This window comes from Musa acuminata, chromosome BXJ3-11, assembly GCF_036884655.1.
Source record: "Musa acuminata AAA Group cultivar baxijiao chromosome BXJ3-11, Cavendish_Baxijiao_AAA, whole genome shotgun sequence".
Classification (NCBI taxonomy): Eukaryota; Viridiplantae; Streptophyta; class Magnoliopsida; order Zingiberales; family Musaceae; genus Musa; species Musa acuminata.
The window spans coordinates 3,986,198-4,003,900 of record NC_088359.1 but is presented as its reverse complement, the minus strand read 5'-3'; the positions used below and the strand labels follow the sequence as shown (position 1 = coordinate 4,003,900).

Sequence of the window (17,703 nt, the reverse complement as noted above, 5' to 3'; positions counted from 1 at the left end):
TTCCTCTCCGTATTATAATGATCCGAAGAGACCGACGACATCTAAACGATCTATCTGGTCGTTCTCTTCTCCCCCCATTTCGTCCTCGAATCCGATTCCTGTTACCCGATTGGGCATATTCCGGCGTGGGATACCGACGGCCGACGGACATGGCGGAAGAGCGGTACAACCGGAGGAACCCGGCGGTGAAGCGGATCCTCCAGGAGGTGAAGGAGATGCAGTCCAACCCGTCCGACGATTTCATGAGCCTTCCCCTCGAGGTAACCCATCCATCCGTTTCCAAAAACTTAGATCCGACGCCCGAATCTTGTGTGCGATCATTCCTTCCTCGCTCTTGTTGGGTTGTGATTCGAGTTCCGGGGCGTCCAAATCGTTTGACTTTAATCGAGAGAATGGTTCTTGTTCGGAGAGGGTGAGATTGAGTTTCCGAATTTGACGTTGATCATTTGGATTTGGTTGATGAACAACTGGATTGCTTTTTCCTACACTGCACAGATGAAATTAGGGCATGCTTGATTAAGCATTGTTGATATTTTTTGTAAAAGGGAAGCCTTTGAGAATTTCCTATAGTTTGTATGGGTTTGTGTTTTAAGTCTGTTCTGTACATTGGAAAAAAAACAGTCTGTTCTTTTCTTGTACGTTTTGATTGATAGATTATTTTATCAATTTGGATATTTTCTTTTGAGAATTATCTGCAGTTAAAATTGATGAAGTAGATTTCATGAGACAATTTTTTGTTGCGATTGTTGAATGTATGTAACACAACTTTTCATATTGACATATGTCATGGCATCCAGGAAAACATTTTCGAGTGGCAGTTCGCCATTCGAGGGCCTCGGGATACTGAGTTCGAAGGAGGAATCTATCACGGACGGATCCAATTGCCTGCTGAATACCCGTTTAAGCCACCTTCCTTCATGTTTTTAACCGTAATCACATATTTCCCTTTCGACTTCTTTAGAAGACATCTGATTGTTTCTTTAGCTTGAGTTTTCTTGACATCTTGCTAACATTATTTCCTTTAACTTTGAATTTTTATTCAGCCGAATGGTCGTTTTGAAACACAGACCAAGATCTGCTTAAGCATCTCAAATTATCATCCCGAACATTGGCAACCATCATGGAGCGGTATGTGGTCATTGTTTCTTTATTCATTCTGGTCATTTTCTCTTTATTCCAAGTGTCCTTGACTCCATCTTTACATTTAAGTGAAATATAAGCTTGAACTAGTTGAGCTGATGTTCGTTAGCTGAACAGCTAAAATCCAACAGTTTCTAATGTTCTTTTAGTTTTCCGGTTACATATCCTAGGGTGCAGATATAATTATTGCATAGTGAGTACTTATGGTGAAATTTGACATTTCCAACAACAAATATTTAACATTTGCAATTTATGAAATAAATGTAGGAATTTCCTTGCTAGACAATATACAAGCAAATAGCTTGCCGACCAAAATGTTAGAAGGTGCAAAAGCAATAGATGGCATGTTTGCATTTTGGTTTGGAAACATCTTAAGCTCCTTGATTTATTCTTTGGCATGAAATCCATGCTAGAAAGTTTTTAGTTTGATGGAAAATGAGAGAATAAGGCACAGCGAAGCTTACATGGCATCTGATTTCTCACATAGGGATCTTTTCTTTTGGAAGTAGATAACCATATTTAAAACAACAATTGTAACTTCATATTTTGCTCTTTTTTATTTTATAGATAGAACTCCTAAATCTGAAATCAAGATGTACGTACAAAAATCACTGTCTCGGTTTAATGATGCCTTTGTGATTTTTTTTTAAAGTTTAAATGATGTGCCTCTCTCTCTCTCTCTCTCAAATACACACACATGATGACCTTTCTTGGAGCATAATTGGTTTGAACATTATTATAGTTATACCTCATGTGATTTCTATTGTAGCATTGTCCACTACCCAAAGTTATGCAGATCTGCTTTTTGAGTTTCATGTAGTATTGTAGTTCAACTTGATTTAGTAACTGCCCATAGATGATGGAAGTATATTTGGCAAGCCCTTTTTTCCTAGCATAAAGAGTTATATCAAGATTGATTTCTTGCACAATGAGTTAGCATCATTTGTGTCAACAATACAGCCAAAATAGGAAGTTCTGTGAGATTTGTGCAAAGACTAATATGCTTCCTTGTACATCTCTATTATTTTGTCAATGTATAATGAATGCCATTACTGGAATGTCTTTGGAATTATTGATAAGGCTAAGTCATTTCTTCATCTTGTTCACAGTGAGAACAGCATTAGTTGCCCTAATTGCATTTATGTCAACCAATCCCAATGGGGCTTTGGGTTCACTGGACTATAAGAAAGATGTGAGGCGTGAACTTGCCATCAAGTCCCGTGAAGCTGCTCCCAGATATGGCAACCCAGAAAGACAAAAATTAATAGATGAGGTTCATTGTTACCTTCATTTCTAGATTCTATCATGATGTAGCAGATATAGGTGCCTGATGTTCAAAGTGCTGTTGAACCAGATTCATCAATATATGCTGAGCAAAGCTCCTTCTGTGCCTCAACTTCCACCAACCCCAACCACCGAGCCTACAGATATCATTGTAAATGAAGAACAAGTCAATGCTGATTCTGATGCTATCGCAGCAACCGAGGATCTTCCAAACCAGGAAGTAGAACAGGGAGCCATGGAAGATGGGCATGTGGATCGTGGCAACGCAGCCACAGGCCACCCAAGTGCTGGAGTGAGTTTGTCAAGGACGCCAGCAGCCGAGGTGGTTGAGCAGCCCCAGAGGCCCACTGCCAGAGCTCCGAACTCCCTGGATGATCGTGTGCTCACTTGGGCCGCCATCTGGTTGGTCGTCGCAATTTTGCTCCTCTTAGCAAAGAAGATTCTGAAATCTAATGCATATGCTGGATATATGAGTGGCTTTAAATAGAAGATGGAATGAAGTTCGTGTTAAAGATGAGCTTGTGCTGCAACTACTCCCAAATAAGTTTGCTCATTGATTACCAAGAAGGAAAATGTAGATTCTTGTTCCCAGCCTCTGCTCCGTATGATCCTGGACTGGTGTTTTTGCAAAGTAAAATGCTTTTATGCTGTGGAGCATCTCAGGGGTTGATTTCATTGTTTCACTTTTGGATTTAAGTGGCTTTTTCAAAAATCATGGTCTTGGTCAACACTTTGAACCTGTATACGTGTAACTACTAGTTCAAGTTCTTTACCTGGCAATAAGATGTGAGCAACTTTTGTTCGAATCAAAAGAAGTCCAACCAAGAATTTCCACAACTATGGTTTTAGAAGATACTCATCAATGAAATCATAATATAAATGAAGATTTTAGAAGGCAATTTTATTAATCAGTTTACATGATATCAAAGCATATATGGTTTATGTCCAATTAATTAAGTATCCTGAATATCCTGAAATAGAAAGATAACAAATATTTAAAGAAACTTTTTTTTTAGAATTGTAAACGAAATCATATATGAAATCATATAACTGAATGAATAATTTAAAATGTAGTTCTAAATAAAAGTTTCAGAAGGTAAATTTACTGGATGAAAAGTTTATATACCCTCTCTCATGAGAGGCTAAATATCTCTCGCCACTCTAATTGGCTTAAATACTCTTTTATCTAATTTTCAAACTCTCTATTCTTTCTATTTTCTTTAAACTTTTTTTTTTACTTTTAAGTTTTATTTTTTTATTTTCATGATCTTAGAACCTCACGAAGATCCTTGTACTAAGTGGTATCTTCAAAATTATATCGAAAGATATCACATGCTTTTAATTTTTTCTAATAATTTTTGCCATATAGACTATCGTGCTATATAGTTTTCTAATTTCAAGCCAAGTAAACAAAGAAGTAAACATTGTGCAAGAAATATATTTTGCATTATTGAGATTACTATTTACAACGCCCCTCTTCACTATTTATATCCTCAATTTTAATTTTTTAAATATTTTTAAATTATTTTTTTTATAAATAAATATAAATATCTTTTCTTCTCTTTTTCCTTCCCCCTTCTTCTTTTTCATCCTCTACCTTTTCTTTTTATTTATTCTCCTCGGAGGTCGACAATATCAAGGGAGCAATAAGTAAGGTCTGAGTGTCGCTTAAGAAGCAATGATTAATAGTAGAAAGCACGGGTTATGAGGCGATGATTGGTGGGGAGTGTGAACTGAGGGTACAGTGATTAATGATAAGCAAAAGTTAAGGGCAACGATCGATGGCAAGTGTAAGCTAGAGAGCGATGATTTGTCACGGATGATCATTGTATACTTGTAACACCTTCATCAATAAATTGTTTATCGTTTTTGTTTGCTTATACATATGTTTGACAAAAATATCATGTGTAGGAGTAGTTTATAGGGTCACGGAGTGTTCACTCAAAAGAACGGGCAAAACTATATCAGAATAACCCAGTTTTTGGGTGTTATGACATAGTTTTCTATGGACTATGATACGATGTAAAACGTTAGTCATCTCGGTACCCTAGAATCACCCAAGTGGCACAAAGAGGGTTCAAGGTAGTATTAGGCGTTGATTGGATTCATAAGTTCACACGTAAAACCTATGTGAACTTGCCAACATACCCGACACCTGGTGAGTAATTATTTGTGGACTTACAACTATTCATTTATCTTCTAAAGTCTTTATTTTTTACTTTTCTCATTTTCAAACTAGGTGTCTGTCGAATTACTTGTAAAGCTATCTTCTTATAAGACGTCGGGATTTGTCCATCACTCAATTTTAAAACTAATCAATTGCTCTTTTATATGTTTTCTCATACTTAAGCGAGGTTACAACTAAGTTGACCATTTGTAGATAGATATTGCAAGAGCCTAATGACTTAGGCAATTCCAATTAAGTCCATAACAGATTGACGATTAAAGAGTAGTGGGGAGCATCAACGATAGTAAAATACACAAGTGATAATAGTAGGGGATGCGAGGATGAGAACAAATAGATAAAATTAGAATTACATGGGCTATTAATAGTAAAATATTATTTTATTAAATTTTTAATGGGTTGTGAATAGTAAAAAAGGACTATAAATAATAGGTTAAAAAATAAATTTTTAGAAAAAAATCTCTAGTTTTAAGAAATTATGTTAGAGTATCCTTTTTTGTAAAAATTATTTTGCCCCTTTATCTCTGGCTCTGCGTGTGACTCCTCACTCTCCATTGATCTTCTTCATTGTCCTTGTTATCATCCTTGGTAGAGGGGGCCACGAGCAAGGATAGCGAGGGCAAAATGCACTGGCGAGGATGACAATGACAGTAGAGGAAGAGAGGAGGAGAGACTAGAGCAATAGTGTAAGGTGAAGGCATCCAAGCGATAGTCCTCTTTCGTCCTCTTCAATCATCACAAACATAATGATCAGAGGGTGGGGGGAATGCATACGAACGCAACCAGGGGCTTGCTCATGGAAGCACAGGTAGTGGGCTTCCTTCCTCCTCTTCAGGTGTCATAGATTTATCAAAGAAGACGAGTGGTGACGACTAAATGATACGAGGAGCATGCATGGAGGCGATTAGGTGGGACTAAGAGTAAAATCATCTTTTTATAAAAAATAAAAAATTTTAAAATAAGGACGTTCTGCGGTAAAAAAAAAAAATCATGAATCTAGATAAATTTTTCGAAAATTGGGCCCCCCATAAAAAAAGGCCTGCTACTGACGTCTCCACCTTTGACATGCCACGCGTACGATGATTGGTCGTCTAAGTTGGCGCCATCGTCGACTCGATGGACCCCGCAAGACGCCGATTGTTACCATCAGGTCACTCCACCGACCAGCCGAGATAGTTCACTCCACCTACCAACCGATACAATTAGAATGTGATCCACGATTGAGATTTTATATGAACACTCACGTGCAAGTCACGTCCCTGATTCCCCGGGCAAATAAATATGCAGCCAAGGGGGGCCGAACAGAGAGGAGTCCAAAGACCACTCGTGCAATATCAGATCGAAGCCGTCCATCGCGCTTCTCCTCGGAATCCGTGCACATAATCCAAGACACCGTGCGATGTGTTGGTCTACCAAGATTATATACATGCCCCTCTCCTTTTATTATTTTCCATATTTACCTCTCTATATTCAAATACATTATTGTAGTTAATTTGATATTACTATCCTCTTCCAAAATATTAAAAAATACGAGACAAATAAGAGAATATATTTCAGATTCTTCGATATGACTTGATTTTATTAGATTATGGTTAAATATATGAAGTATATATATATGCATGCAGATATATAATTTAAATTTATGAAGGAATATACATGTAATATTAAAAAATGAAGGGGTAAATACGGTATTTCCGGACTTCTAACTGATAGACATGTAAAAGCCATTAAAAACATAACGAATCTCTCGTCTCGTTAACCGTCCGTAGCATCTCTATACAACTAAAATTACAGTTAACCCCCTGTCAAAGAACAAACTTATACCACTCTGCCTAATTACTTAAAATTCATCTAAAAATGATATTATTTATTTCATTTCGGTCTTAATATTTACAATATCCGAATTAGACATCTCAAAATATCTTAAAAGCTCCTCGTGGAAAGTAGTTTGATACTCGAAGCTTTACAGGTACAGAAGCGTCATTGTGGGCACGGAAGGGGACGCATAAGAAACAACGCCTCGCTCTGCTTCCCGGTCATTCTAGGGTTTTGATTCAGTGTGCTGCGTCGCTCGGAGCTCCGCTTCGAGCTCCGGCAATGGCGTTCTGGTGGCCCCTGGTCGTCCTCGGGGTCGCCTTCGCGGTCTGCCGCTTCCTCTTCATGCTCATCCCCCACAGCGTCCCCTCGATCGACGTCGATGCGTCCGATGGTACTTTCTGCGACCGTTTCCCTTGATTTTTTTTTGTCGTTTTTGCTCTTGCGGGGGATCGATTGTGATTTCTGAGATCCTATTGATTCAGTGCTGGAAGATGGGAGCCAGACCAAGGAGAACAGCTACATATACGTGAGAACCTCCAAATGCTGCTGATTTTACTTGCATTTTTGTGGTTCTTCTACCGGTTTGATATTGTGGTTCTTATGGTGTTCTGTCAAGTTTCATAAACATGGAAGGATTCGAAATGTGTTAGTTGTGGTAGGAGCTGAATACAAGTTCGATGTGCAATATTATCATTTTGAGGTGGAGATGCTATTTCTGTGCATGGGGTCCTATCAGTAGACTACCAAATTGAAGTCGACTAATTTCAGCCTGTTTTGGCTTTTCAAACTTGGTCAAGATTTGCTACATTTATAAAGTTTCTTGATCAAATCTCTTGGTCGCTTGAGAGAGATATGAATCTTGATATATTTATACTGTATATTATTTGTTGCAGATACCGAGGAAGGGGAAAATGGCCCAAGCAGACAAGGTTCAATGCTACGAGCCAGCAACCATGAAGTACCTTGGCTTTTGCGAAGCTTTGACACCAGAAGAGGTTGATCTTGCAACTTTCTATTCCATTCGTGGATAGCTTTTCACATTGTCTTTATGAATTCGAGTTTTCTTTCTAACAGAGACTAAGTTGGCCTCTTTGCATAGATGTATCCATTGATATCATGAGCATGATGATTCTGGATTGTGGTAATTTCATCAAATAAAGTATCTCAGTTGGTTATATGCCGCTTACGTATTCAATTCAACAAATTGCTATTCGTCTCTACCAAGATTAGTTGCTTCATGTAAAGCAATTTTTTATTCATATTTGTATCAGGCTTTCTCAAGGCAAACAATGTATGTTTCATTGTTTTTCCAAAACTGCAGATGTTTTACTCATTTTTCTTGATGGAATGGACTTTGGAACTTTTACCTTATCGAGGTAGTGGTTTAACTTTTGTGATTTACCTTTTATTATGTAGAGGCATCAAGCTCTATGATTCTAAAAAATGTTACAAGTTGGAACTGAAGACCTTACTCCTATCTGCATTTGTGGATTTTGATGAATTTAGCATGTTTGTTGTATTTGGATTTTTCTTCAGCTAGATCATATCAGTTCACATTTTGATGTTTGCTTCAGTTGCAACTATGATATTTGCCTATTCCCATTAATTAGGCTGGAGGAACATTGGTTTCAAAAGGTCCTCATGCTTTAGACCTTAGAATTATCTTCTTACTTCTGATAATTATTATTTTTATCAAGCTATTTGATGTCTCATTAATTTCCTACTTCTAAGGTTCTCCTTCTTGAGGTTGGTTCTAAATTTAAATATTTTGGCATGATATTTTACAACTATTGATGAAATTAGTTTGAAACTCTCTTTTTTGCTATTTTTTGGGTAATTGTTGAGAAGTGCCTTTGCAATGATTTGACCAGGTTAAGGAGCATGTTGCACAAGCCAGAGAGGCACAAAAGATATGGGCAAGTAGCAGCTTTCGTCAAAGACGTCAATTCCTAAGAATCCTTCTGAAGTATATAATTGAGCATCAGGAACTTATATGCGAGTGAGGAATAAATTTGGGTGAAAGTTCTTGTTATTTTTTTCATAATTTTTTGATATGTAGCAGAGATTTCTGTGGATTTGTACTTGCTTTCTAGCCTCAAGAGTATTGCTGTTTTATTCCAAGGCGATAACATCTAACATGATATAATTTATAAAGGGCATTGTAGCCTAATGAAGAGGTATGGACCTTTTTTTAAATGTTAAATGGTTATGCTGATATCATACTATATAAATTTTGACCTTTTTGGATTTGTGTAATTAAACTTGCATAAGGGTGATTTATTTTTATCAGGCTCATAGATTTCTGATTGGTTATGGATGGTTGATAGCATAGATCTTCATGAGGATTCTTCTGTGAACACATTCTTTGTCATTTAACAGCATCATTCAATCCTTAAATTCTCTAGTTTTCTTTATCGATGTGAAAGGATTGACTTTAAGCATTCAACAACTGGATGATTGCTTGCTTTCTGTAGGATCTCTTCTCGGGATACTGGGAAGACAATGGTTGATGCTTCTTTGGGAGAGATAATGACAACATGTGAAAAGATAACTTGGCTTCTGTCTGAGGGTGAGAAATGGCTAAAGCCTGAATACAGGTTAGTTATTATCATCTGAGTCAACTGAAGCTGCATCTCTCTCTCTCTCTCTCTCTCTCTCTCTCTCTCTCTCTCTCTCTCTCTCTGCTTTTCATGTAAATTGCAATTTTTTTTCAAGATCAGGTTCTTTGATGCAAACATGTTCTAGGTTCTATCATGCAGCTTTATTTTGGCATGAACATTTTCTTTTAAAATTTGAGTTTTCATTTCATATTTGTCATATATTTTTTTTCACACTTATATTTTGCATTCACTAAAGTTTTTGAGTCTTGTGGCACCATGTTAGTTATTTCATCATCAGCGATTGTGATGTTTTATTGTTATTTTTGGAACAAAGAACCAAGTGGACTATCTCTACTCTGGTAAACGATGCTTTGGTTTCTTCTATTTGACGAAGACAGTCGACAAAAGAAGTTATTGTTCTAAAACATGCAGGGTTGATTGCCAAAAGCATCCTTGTTCCTGTAGACCATACATTGTGTTTTGAGATGAATAAACAAACTTCAGTGAGAAATAAGAGAGAAAAGCTCAAAAGAAATGGAACAGGATCGATGGTGTACATAATTTTGGCTCAATAGATAAATATTCTGGATGACTCAAAGTCAAATCTAGCTTTAAGATCAAGATGTCAGCATTTATCCTCTGCATATCCCAGTAATTTCTTGCTTCAAAATGATCTAATTACTCCTATTAGAAAGACGTTTAGATTTTAACCTTGACCTTTAAGTATCTCTGCTAAACATGAAATTAGGCTATAATATATGCAACTGCTCAATATCCATATCCATAGCCAAACTGGAGAAGCATTTACTCTTTTATCATTGGTCAACTGTATTTTCTCATTCCTTAGCAAATAATAAAATAATTGGTCTCTAGAACACTGGTTTTTGTGATCGGTGTGGATTGCTATCTGAACCCATGCATATGCTTAGATATTAATCCACATGCCATCATGTATATGCTTCTGTCATATCATATATTTTATCACCTGCAAGTAGAGGGCAAGGTGGTTCCTTTGTGACCAAGGTGTCCAAGGTTTGTATCATGGAAATAGTTGTTTGCTCAAAGGTGTAAGGTTGTATATATGGACCTTGTGCGCCGGGCAGTCAGCTGATGGACCACGTGCACTCGGCAGCTTTAGCTGACCTACATGCATTTTCAGAAACATTGTAACATGTTCCCACAAGGTGGTAAGAGAATGGAAACGTAACAAAAGAGTCTGACGAGTATTACCTGTGGTCCCTCTTGAGTGATCACTTGTGTGCACTTTGGACCTAGTACTGGTATGTCACATAGATATGTAGGATAAATATTTTTGTGTGGAGTCATACATAAATCCTATGTCTTCTGATCAAGTGGGGTTAGATGAATGTTGTCTGAATTGTAAAGCCATAGTTGCCAGGAATAATGTACCTTGTTTCAGGTTGGACAACGGAGTAATTTGACTCTGTTCCTTGTACATGGGAATAGTGTAGTTGATTGTCACTGACAGGATTGTCATATAAAGCAACTTTATCTGAAAGGAATGAATTAAGATATTAACAAAAGAAGTGCACAATATTTATGATTTATTTTCAAATTAATTTCTAATTCCAGGTCTTCGGGACGATCAATGTTGCACAAGAGAGCAAAAGTGGAATTCCATCCCCTTGGGGTAATTGGAGCTATTGTTTCTTGGAATTACCCGTTCCACAATGTATTCAATCCCATGCTTGCAGCAGTGTTCTCTGGAAATGCTGCAGTGATTAAGGTATATTAGTTGAGTTAGTTTGTTGTCCCTTCCTTTTTGATTTGAAGTAACATACCAGAAGTGCAATGTAGTATATTTCAGAAATTCTTCTGTTACCATAATATTTTTAAAATGCCTACAATGTATGCTTTGCCTTGAAAACTTAAATATTCTTTTTGACTCTTCACATTTCTGTTTTGGATGGTATGAAATTTTGGCCTTTATTTCTAGGCTTACTTGTCCCAGAAAAATGATCACATCGCAACAAGAAAAAAGAGAAAACTTGTTCTGTGCCGAAAGTGAAGCACATGAAGTTTCCTTGAACTTTTGTCACAGTTGATGATAATAGTCAACATGGTTCTGCAGTAACTTCTATTTTTGACAATGTGGTGTTTTCATTTTTCATAAACACAATAGTGTATCTGGGTTTTGGGGCTTCTGTATTTTAGCGTTTTTAAGCTTTTAGAAGAAAGACATGCCATATGACTAAAGTTGATGCATGGGTTGATTGGTTTTCCTTTCTTTTTATCTCTTTAATGACTTGAGATGGATGGTCATTGATATAAGTCTATCGGACTTCTTGCTCTAGAAAGTTTTGGTGCTTCATGCCCAGGAACAGGATCATTCTGGATGAAACGTATTTGAGGTAAATGGAAAAGAAAGGAAAACTTTTGGTGCTTTATTGAAATTGTTTGATTGGTACCTTCCTTGATAATGTTTTGAACTGGGCCATCATATATCATCTTACCAGTCTTTGTAACCAGGATAAAGTCTGCACTTAGCAAGTTAATTATATCTCCAAGTTCTTGTTACAGAATTTTTCATTTGCCTGAAATGGAAAAGAGACTTGCAGGTTTCAGAGCATGCAAGTTGGTCTGGGTGCTTTTATTTCCGAATCATTCAAGCTGCTCTTGCTGCTGTTGGAGCTCCAGATAATTTGGTTCACATAATAACAGGGTATCCATGTACTTTGAGGAATTTGTAGGTGATGAAAGCGAATCACATCTATATTGATTCTAATGCTGCAGCTTTTTATCTCCAGATATGCAGAAACTGGACAAGCTCTTGTATCTTCAGTTGACAAAATTATCTTTGTTGGGTCACCTGGTGTGGGCAAGATGGTAATACCTTGCCACTGCTAGTAGTTGGCTATTTTTTCATTCACTTGTCTTACTTACCTAATGTGTAATTTATTTTCATATTTGAGCATAGTTCCATATGTTTCTGCTTCTAGTTATTCTGATTTTCTGTTAGTTGATAAAGAAGGAATTCATGTCCTGTCCTCATTGTCCTTACTAGCTGTCAATGACTAGATGTGCTTCTCTTGCTTTGTAATCTAAGCATAATCTTAATCCTGCACATTTTCCTAGGCATGTTTTATTATTCATAACTCTGCCATCTCACTGCCTTATCAGCTCTATTATTAAGTAACATGATGGATTCTGTAAAGAAATACATGTTTTATTTTTTTTAAGCATAGGTGCTCACAAGTGTTGCTAATTAATACAATAAATTGAGTTGACAATAGTCAACACATGAAATATTTGTTAATTCTCTCATTGGTTCTTTGTTCTTATTCATAGAAGTAGAACCTAAAAATTTGCCCTGATAGATGGTGATGGTAGGATCAAACTTGGTTTTAGTGATTGTTCACATTTGTGCATCATCATTCTTTGTACTAGGATTATAGGCTTCTGGTCAACATTTCTTATATAAATGTTAAGGGAAAAATCATAAATGAACCATATGTGTTTCAGGTTCATTAACTAAAAATTATGGGCTTAAAGTATTATGTCTTATGTTTTCATTTAGTTACCCTATCTATAATTTTCATTTCACTTTTTCTTTCAGATCATGCAGAAGGCTTCTGAAACCTTAATACCAGTCACACTCGAGCTTGGTGGGAAAGATGCGTTTATAGTGTGCGAAGACGTAGACTTGGCTACTGTATGAAAATTTAATTTTACTTATGCTATTTGAAGAAATCTTAAGCTGTTTTTGTACATCTTTCCATAACTTATAATTCCTTTTGAAGTGAAGCATTGTTTGCCAACGGCCGAAGTCCCTAATTTTCTGTTTACAATTATTTTGAGGTTTTAGGTTGTGCAAGTTGCCATGAGGGGTGCTCTTCAATCCAGTGGACAAAATTGTGCTGGTGCTGAAAGATTCTATGTCCATAAAGACATCTATACTGCTTTTGTTGCTCAAATAGTCAAACTCGTGAAATCAATTTCTGTTGTAAGTAGAACCTTTCTTGCTCAGCAAAAAACAGATGATGATGCATCTTTTTCATTCATTTGACTTCTAATGTTTTCCCTCAAAAGAAGTGAAATAAGGATACCTTTTATAGACATGTTAAATGACTGATCAGAAGAAGGGAGATAATCATGAGCATCCAAGAATGAAGGTGCTTGCTTTTGCTGTATTGTAACAACTGGACTCTTAAGAAAGTTGAATTGGGATGTCTATATCATTCTCTTCATCTGCTGCATAAGTTACTGATGCAGGGAAGAAAGAAACGATGTTTTCAAGTAATACCAGAATTTATGTGATTTGAGATTGCTAAAAGTTCTTGGTGTGAGAGAATGGTCTGGAATTTGAACTAGGTGGTGCTGAAAGCACCAGTTCTGTAAAATGTGTTTTGTTGTTTTGGTACCTTGACCTGATATTTAACTGAAATGCAAACTATGCACTCCAGTGGTGGACCTAATTCTCATGTATTCCTTAGACATGTCTGACTTACTGAGGCTGTTTTAGTTAGACTAATAAGCCTCAGCTCATGTCCATCTAAAAAAGATTATTCTTATATCATAGTGTCATGATTGGTTGGGCCAGAGCATTGCAGGACACAGGTAATTTGGAGGTCCTCTGTTTAACATATCTGCAATTGTTTTGCACTTTGCAGATCCTCCCTCTCTCTCCTCTTTGGTCATTTTTTTCCCCTTATGTTTTTTCCTCTCCAACTTTTTTATTCTCAATCTTCTAGGGTAAAATGCACAAAATCCTGTAAAAAAGTCGTAAGATGTATTGCTCTAGATTTGGTTCGGCAAAGATTTCCACTTCATAATCAGTATTTGTGATTATGAATCAGAAACATTGCAGAAGAAAGATATATCACTGAGCTCTTGATAAATTCTCTGTGGTTGCAGAAGGTGAACATGATCTTATGATCTTGAACTGATTCATGAGTTGGTATCTTTTCTTATAATGTGTTCAGTTTCTAGTTCTCAATATTTCTTTTAGAATGCCTTCCTACTTACCCTTGTTCTTGCTTTCATATCTCCATCATTAATACTGTCCTCTAATTCGCAAGCAAAAATAAGTAGAGTGGTTTCAAGTATAATGCTTAGATGATTCTTTGCATTACTACATCAATGCCATTTTTATTTCAGCTTAGAAATAATCTCTGAATTTAGAAGTCGATTTTCTACTACTTGATGGGTGTTCCTGGGCAGTGTCTGATATATATTATAGGTCATCTCTGACCGCAAAAGTTATATAACCAACCTGAATTATCATTTTGGATTATGTAGCACAAGAGTTTGATGCTTTGATTTTGGTTGGCTATTGTTTCCGTGTTTAAAAGAGAATAATTCTATGAGATGACTGGCCGTATTTATAAGAGAATAATTCGTTTCACTTGTTTGACCATCTATTTTAGGGCCCTCCGCTAGCTGGAAGATATGATATGGGTGCTATATGTATGCAAGAACACTCTGAGAAGCTTCAAAATCTTGTGAATGATGCACAAGACAAAGGAGCAGAAATTGCAGGTAGAGGAAGCTTTGGCCATTTGGAAGATGCAGTAGATCAATTTTTTCCTCCAACTGTTATAGTGAATGTTGATCATACAATGAAATTGATGCAAGAAGAGGTAGCCAAAATCTTTCAATCATTGCCATGTATTCAATGATCTAGTTCCTAAGAAATAATTTGTAATTATATACAGGCTTTTGGACCAATCATCCCAATCATGAAATTTAGTTCTGATGAAGAGGTTATTAAACTTGCAAATGACTCAAAGTATGGTCTTGGTTGTGCTGTCTTTTCTGGGAATCAGAAACGTGCAATAGCAATAGCTTCCCAATTGCATTGTGGTGTAGCAGCAATCAATGATTTTGCTTCAACTTACATGTGCCAGGTAATTGTTCCAAGCCAGAATTCTGTTTCTCTTGCTTCCTAAACAATACTTTCTTAGAGTTTGTAACTATGGATTCCCAAAGCAAACCAAGATACTCTTATTACTAGATCTTTTAATATTTGTCATGTTTGTGATGGATGTTACCTATTTGGTGTTTTTTTTTCATAATACAATTGTATATGTGTTTCAGAGATAGTTGGACTTGTCCATTGATCGAATATATGTGCTGACTGATGTTTATCTATTCTGTAACTTCGTGTGTTATAAGGAAACTTGTATAGAGTGATTTTTTAATAGTTTTCTTTATCATATAGCTTGAAATAAAACACAGATTAAAGCAAGGATTGTCGTTTCACATACTAAACATGGCCAGACCAGTACATACTGAACGGTACTAGTTTGCAGACACATGATACGCCAGTATGTATTAGTGGTTCAAAGACGAAGGAGAAGAGGAAGGCGTAGTGCTGGAAGAGGAGAAAGGAAGAAGAGGAGGCAGTGGAGGAAGAGGAAGGAGAGGACTTAGTCGAGGAAGGAGGAAGAGGAGGAAGTGTACCAGCACACAGTGCGTGGCGAGCATGATGAGAGGCTTCATAGGGAGAAACAGGAAGGGCTTATTTTTGGTGCAAAGAGGCCTTCTCATGTTCGGGGCGAAGAGGCTTGCTATGTGAGCCCTAATGTCCTTTTTTTTTTTCTTTAATGGTCCAGACTGGGCTGCCCCTGCATGCTGGTTCATGCCCGGACTGGTACAACTGTGGGTACTGTACTGGTTAAATATTGGCACAGTGCAGAGGCATAGTGTTCGACTATATGTAACAAATGAATGCTGGTGCATGTCACACCTTGCCGATGCACATTATATGCTGTATACATCAACGCCCATGAAAGTTCTCTATGGGCCGTATGTTGGTATGTGGGTGTACTGGCAGGACATGGAAGAACATTACTATAATACTGGTTGGCTGGCTTAGTGAACATACAAGGCAGTATTAATCCTTGAAACATATTGTAGATTGTATGTTTCTCCCTAAGCTTTTGGGAGCATAGTGAAGGAATAATTATTGTAGTGTTTCAGGTTATAACTTTCACTGGGTGGTCTTTAAAGACTACTGATATAGTTGGATGGAAAAAGTGATATTTAGATCAAATAGTTTCATTGGCAAATTATGTTTTCCCAGAAGAAGCTCTACAGATCTCTTTCTTTTATAATTCTTAAAAGAAACTAAAATGAAGATAGTTCGATTATTTTTGCTTGTGTTTAGTTACAAATATATATATCATATCCTAATGCTGAACTGGCAATGACTTTTCATGTTTAATGCCTGTAAGCTATTTTGATCTGCATTTGTCATAAATGTTGAAAGACCTTGAAGAAATTATTGGTGCGAATGGAATCAGTAGCCTCAGTTTCTCTAACTTTGTGTTCTACTGCCTTCTATGTAGTCTTTGCCCTTTGGTGGTGTAAAGCACAGTGGATTTGGAAGATTTGCTGGTGTTGAAGGCTTGCGGGCTTGCTGTCTAGTTAAGTCAGTGGTCGTGGATAGGTGGTGGCCATTTATCAAAACAGTGATCCCAAAACCCATCCAGGTCAGCTATTAAAAAAACCTTGAGACAGGCTAAAAAATGTTTCTGATTTTGCTAAAGCACTTAACCATATTGCATTTTCAACAGTATCCGGTTGCGGAGAATGCCTTTGTGTTTCAGGAATCGCTTGTGGAAGCTCTCTATGGCCTCAATGTGTGGGACAGGTTGCGTTCACTGATCAATGTAGTGAAGATCATTTCAGAACAGAATTCGAAGTCCAGCAATGTGAAGAAAAGCCATTAACTAGCGATGCTGGATTTGCATGATCATCTTTGTTTGTGGACTTTGTTCCTGTGACAGTTCACTTCAACTGCTAATATTTGAACTCTGTTTTTTATCTGCGCTAGCATCCAACTTGTTCAATTTGTTTAAACATGCTTCTTTTACCCATTGTTGAAATCCAACCTACCCCAGAATTCCAGATTAGTACCATCCAATGAAAAGATAGGAATGCCTCGTATTCACAGATTCCAGTTGTGCTTTGCTGATCCCTTTATTTAGCTGCTGCTGTAAGAAAAGATGGCGACCTTGGTATCCCACCAGCTGCTACATGCGCAAGGTATTTTTGTTTTTTAATGTTCTCCGATTAAGTAATCAGATGAGTCTTTAAATTCTGAGACAAATTGTTAGGCTTAATCATTCTACGTTCAGATTCTGTATATCTAGCAACTGGAACAAGAATGGGTGCGGAAATCCAGGTTGAAATATATTTTCATTTAGAACTTATTACATTGTCAAACTGGCCTGAATCAGAAATGCCCCCAATGAGTGACTTCAGATTTCCATGTGAGCTTGATAATTAAATCACATCCCACCCATTCAAACATTAAACGCCTTATATATTTCTGTTAATTTGCAGTGTCCGTGGATCATACTTTTATAATGTTCTTTTGAATTCTATGTTAATCTGATTCTTTTGGTCCTCCTCGCTGATACCTTTGCTTCCCCGTTGTTTGTTCAAGCTATTGTCAAGTGAATATAGGCCTCGATCACCTCAACTTGTTCTGTGAAGTAGTGAATTCGTAGCTGGGGTTCTGTCTCCAACAATTGTATAAGATCACAAGTCAGTAGGAACAACAAATAACAATAACGAACAAATATCTAAAGTACAAACAATATCTTTGGTTGTTTTATTTATAATTTCCATTAATTGTTTTAGGTCTTTATCTCTTCCCATGCTATTATAATTAATTAAAAAATCTATAAGTCTCCTTTGCTTATCTGT

At 36.8% G+C, this 17,703-nt stretch overlaps 2 protein-coding genes across 2 annotated transcripts; both read left to right on the top strand.

Annotated features, from left to right (window-relative positions):
* The first annotated feature begins 35 nt into the window (after positions 1-35).
* On the top strand, positions 36-3,086 carry LOC135652124 (ubiquitin-conjugating enzyme E2 32-like). Its single transcript, XM_065172841.1, has 5 exons — positions 36-260; positions 798-929; positions 1,044-1,128; positions 2,250-2,413; positions 2,495-3,086. Exons 1-5 carry the CDS (start codon positions 150-152, stop codon positions 2,909-2,911), a joined length of 909 nt encoding a protein of 302 aa, XP_065028913.1. The 5' UTR covers positions 36-149; the 3' UTR covers positions 2,912-3,086.
* A 3,487-nt stretch (positions 3,087-6,573) lies between these two features.
* On the top strand, positions 6,574-16,815 carry LOC135652375 (aldehyde dehydrogenase 22A1-like). The gene is made up of 14 exons (XM_065173242.1): positions 6,574-6,818; positions 6,910-6,953; positions 7,321-7,422; positions 8,299-8,426; positions 8,902-9,024; positions 10,621-10,774; positions 11,607-11,710; positions 11,796-11,874; positions 12,605-12,700; positions 12,854-12,991; positions 14,415-14,627; positions 14,703-14,894; positions 16,338-16,481; positions 16,566-16,815. Exons 1-14 carry the CDS (start codon positions 6,707-6,709, stop codon positions 16,719-16,721), a joined length of 1,785 nt encoding a protein of 594 aa, XP_065029314.1. The 5' UTR covers positions 6,574-6,706; the 3' UTR covers positions 16,722-16,815.
* Positions 16,816-17,703: the final 888 nt, after the last annotated feature.

Bases quoted from the DNA above. Each gene is read 5' to 3' on its own strand.
- LOC135652124 (XM_065172841.1), top strand. From the start codon at position 150: ATGGCGGAAGAGCGGTACAACCGGAGGAACCCGGCGGTGAAGCGGATC. The intron at 261-797 runs GTAACCCATCCA...CATGGCATCCAG, and splicing joins TCATGAGCCTTCCCCTCGAG to GAAAACATTTTCGAGTGGCA. The intron at 930-1,043 runs GTAATCACATAT...ATTTTTATTCAG, and splicing joins CTTCCTTCATGTTTTTAACC to CCGAATGGTCGTTTTGAAAC.
- LOC135652375 (XM_065173242.1), top strand. From the start codon at position 6,707: ATGGCGTTCTGGTGGCCCCTGGTCGTCCTCGGGGTCGCCTTCGCGGTC. The intron at 10,775-11,606 runs GTATATTAGTTG...AGAGACTTGCAG, and splicing joins GAAATGCTGCAGTGATTAAG to GTTTCAGAGCATGCAAGTTG. The intron at 14,895-16,337 runs GTAATTGTTCCA...CCTTCTATGTAG, and splicing joins CTTCAACTTACATGTGCCAG to TCTTTGCCCTTTGGTGGTGT.